This window comes from Anabrus simplex, chromosome 5 (assembly GCF_040414725.1).
Source record: "Anabrus simplex isolate iqAnaSimp1 chromosome 5, ASM4041472v1, whole genome shotgun sequence".
NCBI lineage: Eukaryota > Metazoa > Arthropoda > Insecta > Orthoptera > Tettigoniidae > Anabrus > Anabrus simplex.
In genome coordinates this window covers 107868727-107876911 of record NC_090269.1, presented here as the reverse complement: position 1 = coordinate 107876911, position 8185 = coordinate 107868727, and the positions used below count along the sequence as shown (strand labels likewise).

The 8185-nt window shown below is 37.6% G+C and overlaps 1 protein-coding gene across 1 annotated transcript in view; it reads left to right on the top strand.

The window, feature by feature from the left end:
* The window catches only part of LOC136873813 (uncharacterized), a 902018-nt gene that overhangs the window by 884997 nt on the left and 8836 nt on the right, over window positions 1-8185 (top strand). Inside the window, exon 12 of the mRNA XM_067147067.2 lies at window positions 446-837. Coding sequence (XP_067003168.2) covers window positions 446-837 — 392 coding nt within the window. The remainder of the gene's footprint in view (window positions 1-445; window positions 838-8185) is intronic.

Here is an 8185-nt window from a genome sequence, read left to right as displayed (position 1 = left end):
AACTATCAGGAAGCATCTGTACTCCAGTTTAGGAGCAACCTAATACAAATCTATCTTTTTTTTTTCTAACAATTGGTTTTACATCACAGGAGGAATAAAATGCCCTTAATGACAAGCAGAGCAACACGTTGGTCAAGGTATTCTTCGTCTTATCCATGGCTACATGTCTGGTACTCCCATGTCTTGTCATAACAGTCATATTTAAAACCTCTGGTATGACCTCTGCATCCTTCTATCAAAATTTACTCAGCCTTGGAGATCATCTTCATCATCATCACCATCAATGTCCCACTCCAGTCACCTGGGTGTGGTTTTGGAGATCATAGCATGAGAAACTGAATAAAGCTTCCTCCTTGAACACTACACCAATGCAGTCATATGTTTATTATGGTGACACTAGATTTTTACTTATCAAAGCTATAAACATAACATTTTATTTTTGCAGGTTGCGAGTAGTCTAATCTCTGCTGGACTTGGCCTGTTGTTCTCTACACCTGGCTGCAGTGAAACAGATAATGAGTCTCTCCACGAGTATCAACACATAGGCAGCTATGACAGCGATGACGAAGGAGAGGAAGTTGGAGCTCTCTTTAGAACGAACTCTACTTCAACGCATTCTCCACGGCGAGAATCGGGAATCTCTCTTGCATCTGGGATCTACGAAGAGATCCTGGAGGATAATGTCTCGTCGGCAGTAGGTGGATCTAGTGAGAAGGAAACGCAGAATCATTATGAAAACCCTACGTCACTTGGATGGGGAAAGGCATATGAAGAAAGTAGCTGCCCTCCTCCTCTACCTCCTAGGAAGCATAATTTCAGCATGCAAGCAAAAGCTAGGTTAGTTGAACACCTAGTGCTCAGTTGCTTAGACTTATTTCTTACATCCATTTCTTTTTTTTTTTACTATCTTGTTAGCAGGTTTCATATATATTTATTGAACAAATCGATGACTTCCTGCAATTCCTGCCACAATGGACAAAGTAAAACATGTCAGGATAGAGAATGTTTCATCGTATGGGAATATAGCTGTGATACGGATTGTTTTTTTACTTATGGAGGTCCGAACAGGTGAGATTTCAGGATGTGTACAGATCCACATATGGTGGTGGTAACTATTCTTTCAATGCTGTTCGTAGGCAGGTTGAACTCCTTCCAGAATTCTATGAACAACACAGGTATTGTGTCGCGAGCGCCAACCATTAGGCCGATAATCTCTACTTCATTCAGCTGGTATTTATCTTTGTAGAACAGAATGGTGGGCGCGTGGATGTTCTGCTTTTCAAGATGAACTTCAGTAGGCTGGCCGACATGGTGTTCGAATCAGATGGTCAGATCGACAATGAAGCCTTTCTTGTCGTTTTCTTTACCCTTTGTTTATCTGAAGTCTTCCTGTTTTAAGAGCAACTAGTGCCATTCCAACCACAGCCACAAAGAGAAGAAAAGTAATTGAAGTATGTACTTTCTGTGAATATCGGCTGAGCTCTAAAAATTCCTCAAATCTGTGGTTAGTTTACACAACTATATTTTCAGTCAGAGAATTGGTTTTCTCATGAGGAGAAAATGCTAGTCAGAAATAAATATTGTATTTCCATTTTCCTTTAAACTACTGCCTTTATATCTAAGAATATGATAAATATGTTCGTTCAGCAGGTCTAGTTTCTCTTGGTTTTTCTTACAAAGAAAAATCTGGAATGTGTAGTAGTAACCTGAATAGAATGAGTAAAAATGGAATAATGTATCAGAAAGTTACTCAGTTCCCCTATGTTAACTCTGTGCAGAGAAAGATAAAGTAAACCCTCTGTGTCTCTGAACTATTCCTGTTTTAAGAGCAACGAGTAATTAGATATTGCTATTCCAACTAAAGCCATGAAGAAAAGAAAAGTAATTTCTAAACGCTCATGAGTTAAAAATTTGTAAAAAATGAAACCTTACTTTCCATTTGTTGACTCGGTTAATGTGACAAAGTTCTCCACTCTGTCGAACATTAAACATAACGATTACAATACCATTACATCCCTACAAAAACAAATTATTAAACAAAGAATGACCTGTTTCAATCCTGAGAGAACAACATCAGATTCACAGAAAGAAGGTTTAGCCATGGAATCACCATTATCAGGAACAGTGGCGAATTTCCCACACATGCGATTGATGTGTTACATCTCTTGTATTTTCAACGAAAAATAAATATTCCTTGTTCATATTTAAATGGAAGTATTTTTATAAAATTCAAATGCACAGTTTTCAATACTCAGAGATGGATGAAACGAGCATGACTGGCTAGTAACTGCTACTAATTGCCAAACTACTCCAGAGATGGCAGCATGGACATTTGACCCTTGTTGGTTGTTTATTATCTTTCGTGGAGTTGGAATACGGAAGAGGGCGGTGCAGGAATGAATCCTGTAAGTTATGGCGTGTGGCCAGGATTTATTTGCTATTTCGTGAAATACTGGAGTTTTTGTTTGTGAGTGGTTCTTTTCATGTGCTGTAAACGATGATATATGACAAATGTGTGTTGTTGTAACATAAATCATTCAGTTTCGTGTGCTTGTAGTGTAAATATCAAACAAAGAAAATGCAGGAATGATGCTATTTTGAAATGACATCACACCAATCACAGAGTAGTTCAGCAGGCATGAATGTTGGAGCGCCAAGATCACGCATTTCTACCGTGCAATCCGAATTGAATTCTAACCATTGTGTAATAGAACAATTATTAAAAGAACCATTTAGTATAGTTTCTTGTACAGAGAAAAACAGAATTAAAAATGAAGGACAACCGCGTCCAACTCTGAATGTAACTGCACAACTTAAGTCGTGTGTTCGTCATTTCAACAGAAATATTTATCAAACAGACCATTGGATTAGTGGATGTGAGATCAGAAATAAACTTTTCCCTTGGCCTTGTTTGTTGTTTCCACTTCAAAAATGTGTTTGGGATGACAGTCTGTTTGCGTTGATGTTAGCAATTTTTTCCAGTTACATCTCCTAAACCAGAAGTCAGGAGTCATCACTGATCAGGAATAACAGCAAACATATTCCTAAATAGCATTAACCCTCTTAGTGCCAAGCAATTTTCTGAAATTCTGGCTAAGAATGCCAAGCTATTTTTAGTGGTTCTGCAGACTTTCAGAGAAATATTAATTAAAAATTTATTTTGTTAAATATATGCATTATTCTTGCAGTATTATATAAAATATACTTCTGACTTTACCAAGAAATGCTTATAAATGTGAAAAACATCTCCAATGTATTTTTAAATTGGCAACAATTTAACAATTGTTAATTTTCATTTTTATTTTTAAGATTTAGTCTAATTTTGGAAATACAGTTTGTAACATTGCCTAAATCCAAGAACATAGGTAAAATACACATACAATTCCAAACAAAACAGCGTAATTAAAAATGTAATTAATTTACCTACAACCACCCCAAAACGTATTTTTTTAAAATCTGCACTCATCATTTTCCTCACTGAAATTGTTGTTCCACTGTCAATCGTACCTGGCATTGAACAATAATTTAATGCATAACCCTTTTGGAGTACACAATAATTATTAGTGAAAACTTAACAATGATCATATTTCAACAATATACACCCTTAAAAATTACAATCAGAAATGCTTTCGTTTCCAATACAGAAGTAGCCCGCCAAACTTTAACTCTTGATTGTGGTGAAAACGCATATATTGAGACGAATTGTTGGGCATACATATTTGTTTCATTTACCATCAAATTTATCAATGAATTAGTGAAGAACTGAAAATAATCTATTACAGGGGCATTATGTGGAGGCGCATATTTAGGCCCAGCGAGTTCCATGTATATGACGGGAGTGGTAGGCCTATCGAACTGGTTCGGAAAAATTTCTCGGAAGCAAACATTAGCATTCACATTGCTTTCATTATTATTGTCATTATCACTCGCATCATCCATAGCTCCATCATTATTGTCACTTTCTGAATCACTCAGAACTGGCAGTGAATTTTTAATTGGTTCCACAGACTGCAATCGAGTACCTACTGACCTGAACACCCGATATACTGGGGCCAGAATAGCACTTCCATTTTGGTACTGGTGATAATGGCGATGTTCCTGGTATCACGTCACTATCAAAATCACTTTCCGATTCTAATTCATCTGCTATTATATCATTTTCCTCTAAGTATGCTATTAGCTTATCGTCATCCAAGCCGGCAACCAAACTATCTCTACTACAGCTCGCCATGTTGTCAACAACTCAGAGCTTGTGAACATCACAGATTATTAACTCCCTCCGTTCGTGTCAAAGATCTCCAAGGCCAAAACTATGCCACTCTCGTAAAAGCTTGAAACCTCAGCTTTCTAACGGAATAAAACACCCAGAGGCATCTGTTAGCAGAAGCCGTTAAACACTAGGAAATCATCGCGCCGATCCAGTCGGCTCTGGCACTTTTCGCGCGAGGAGCGAAAGCCGATCTGATCGGCGCGTGGCACGCAGGTGGTTAATAACAATCTCTTAACTGACCAATGCTCTAAAGGAATATTGCTCTGGAGCAGATATGTTGATGATGTAATATGAGTTTATGATAACATCACAAATGCACAGCACTTGCTTGATACACTGAACTCTTTACACACAATTCAATCAATGAAGTTTATAAGCTGCAATTCAATCAAGTTCACAATGGAACCAGAAAGAAATCGATTGGTGTGATGTCATTTCAAAATAGCATCATTCCTGCATTTTCTTTGTTTGATATTTACACCACAAGCACACGAAACTGAATCATTTATATTACAACACACATTTGTCATATTCAAAAATAAACTGGCTAACTAGATACACAGCAAATCCACTCAAACAGGCATCGTCAATCGAGAGCGAAGTGCCTTCGGAGCCAGTTTGCTCTCCGCTCTTGAGGAACGAGAGCAGCTTAGCAAGCAAGTAGGGGAAGTGTATGACGTAGTACACACTGAAGGTCAGTGGTGCAGAGGTATAGCACATCTTTCTGGATGGGTTAGATTGCGACACGATGCACGTGAACTCACGTGAGGTGACAGTAGTGTGTTCCTGCCTTTATCCTCACACCACACGACGTTCAAGCCTAGCCGGTAAATGTTGCATTTACTATGCCGGAAAGTACAGCACAGCATAGGCCCCCAACGCCAACAAGTTTCAGACCTTCATAGGAAGAAGAGTATTTGATACTTTAAGAAAATAACACACAAAATATTTAATATATAATAAAATATTGAATCACATTAAAAAATTTAATCTGCAGCGCTGTTGTTCCTTATGTCGTGCCAACAAGTATGATAAATATGAAGGCCGAAAAAGGATAGCATTTTGAAAAAATTTTAAAATACCACATTTGAGGATGTACGTACATTTCATATTACCCTACTCAACTCTATTTATGTTATAATGTTTCATAATTCCTCAGAGATGATTTATTTATGTGCCGCTATTTATTTTATTGCTGTTGTTCGGATGGTAACATTTTCGAGCGGCAAGTACAGTACTGCCACGGTATGCAACCTGTCTGTCCGCTGCTCTCTTGTCACATGACTGACAGCCGTCCCGAATGAAGCGAGTAACACCGGCTCCCTAGAGCAACTACATGATGACATCTGCACTCAAACATCATACACATTAGACAACGATTCCAATCACCCAACCACACATAAATTAGCAGGACTGAATGCAATGATACACAGAGCTGTAACCATACCAATGAACAAAACATTTTAACAACAAATTACAAATAATAATACAAATCGTGGTAGAAAAACCACCATAGACCCAACACAATAGACTGGCTATTAGAAAATAAAACAGAAAAACTAAACAAACCCTCAACTGAAGATGATAAATACAGTGAAACTTTGTTAGCGCATTCCTCATTAACACGTTTTCCCGCTTAGCACATCAGAAATTTGAAGTCCCGATTATCATCATATTAAATCTATATAAAAAATACCTCGCTTATCTTGTCACGAATTTTTGCTATTACTGCTTAGTAGATCACATTTTTCCTAGATCTGAAAATGTTACTGTATTTGTCATCCCTTCTGAAAGGAACATGATTTCCAACTCGGGTAAGAGCCGTCGCCACAGTTGCGTGATTATGGGAAAAGGCTTTTCTGAACTTCAAAGGATAAGTTGGTGTAGCTAATATTTGTCGCATGATATGGTAGCCTATGTCTGGATTAGGAACATAATCGAGTGAAATTGACCAGCATGGTGCATATTTGTCTTCTGATTGGGCTAGTTATGGATAAGGAAATTGTTGTAGAATTTCTTAATAAGGAAGACAAAATTTAAATCTGTCGGAAAGTGGACTGGCTTATGCGTGCAGAGGTCGCGAATGTTGAAATTCGGACCTTTTGAGTTTTGACTCTATCACTCAAGTTGGTCCAAGTTTTGTTCAATTCAAAGTAGCGGCCAAAGTCATGCCTCGCAGTTGCACATGTCGAGTGTAACTTCCAATTCATCGTATAAGAGTGTGACCAGAAAATAATATTTAATAACCCACTGCTCCGAAATAAAAGGCTTCTACTAACACTTTTTTAGAAAGTGTGATCTGCAAAAATACTTTGATACTTTTTTTTTGGCCCCTGTGCACGTTTTCTTATTTGTTGTCTGCTGTTTTTCACACCTTTCAGTGTACCAGAACTTATTTTATAATCCCTAGCAGAAAAGGTTTTCATATTCATTTGTTCTCTCATGCTTTTCACACCTTTTAATACTTTCTTCTCATCTTTAGAAATGGTAGATAGGCCTATAGTTTTCACTGTACCCATGGATATATGACATAAAATGCCCTCATGTCGGCAAAAATCGTATTTAGTGTTTCCATATCACTGTTGGATAGTTTATAATTGTATATTCATTAGTACGTTTTCTTGCTTAACGCATTCTTTTTTCCTCGTCCCTGCAGAAACATATTGATGAGGTTTCGCTGTAGATTTTAATTTTGTAAATAAAAAATATAAAATAGCTAAAGTTTTCAAAAAGCCAGGATTTAAAATAGCATTCAGAATAAACAATACTTCACAAAAGCAAACTGATAAATGCAATCTAAACAAAAAAAGACCTTTTCTTCAAATCAGGAGTTGAACTCAAATGTCAAGAACCAAACTGGAATTTGATTTCCACACCAGATACAAAAAATACAAAAATGGGATTAGGTACATTCGGTATTCATCCTCTGAGGAGCATGTATACGACAGCCCGTACCATTTCACACAGATTAACACAGATCTAAAAGTTTTACACACAGAAAAAGAAATAAAGAAGGAAATCTTTGAGCATTAAAGAAGCCATCGAAATTTACATTGCAAGAAAAACTTACCAAGCCAACCTTGATGACTGTGCAAATTTAAAAAATTCCCCACTCTTCACACTACTTAATTTCTGAACAACATTTGTAACACTTTTTACATTAGCACTTAATGAATCCCCCAAGATGTTACTCTGACTTAAATGTCTCGTGATGACCAGGAAAGGCCCTCTCAGAAAACTAGAACTCAAAGAAAGGAAGATCCTGAGGAGAATATTGGGACCCATAAGAGAAGAGGGAGGCAATTACAGAATTCGGCACAATGATGAGCTATACAAACATCAGAAAGATATCGTTAGTTGTATAGGAAACAGGCGCCTGGTCTCCTATGGGCACCTAACCCGCATGAACTCCTGCAGACTTACCAACAGGATCTTTGCTATGCCATGTATAGGGAAGGCACCCAAGAACAAGTGGATCTCTTTGGTCAAGTCAGATCTGGAACAACTGGGGATCCCACATGAGTCCATACATGACTGCCCACAGTTTTGGCAAGCCATCCAGCAGGGAATTTTTCCAATGTCACTTGTGAGTAGAAAGAACACAGGAACCAGCAGACCTACGTGGACGGAGGAAAGAAAGCTTGCTCACAGCCAGAAAATGAAGTAATACTGGAAGAGGTAAAAACAGAAGGCCCAAGTGATGGGAAGGTATGAGCCCCGTGGTCCTCAGTAGGGCCAAATGACAAAGAAGTAGTAGTCTGGAATGTAGGTTAGGATATTCTTATCTGTAGCAAATTTTCTAAATTTGCACAGCATCTTTGCCACTCAAGACGTTTTAGTAGGTTGTTTTTTATCACTAAAATAAGGTCTTACAGGATACTCTTTCATTCAATTTCATCTTTGTTTCATGAAAGT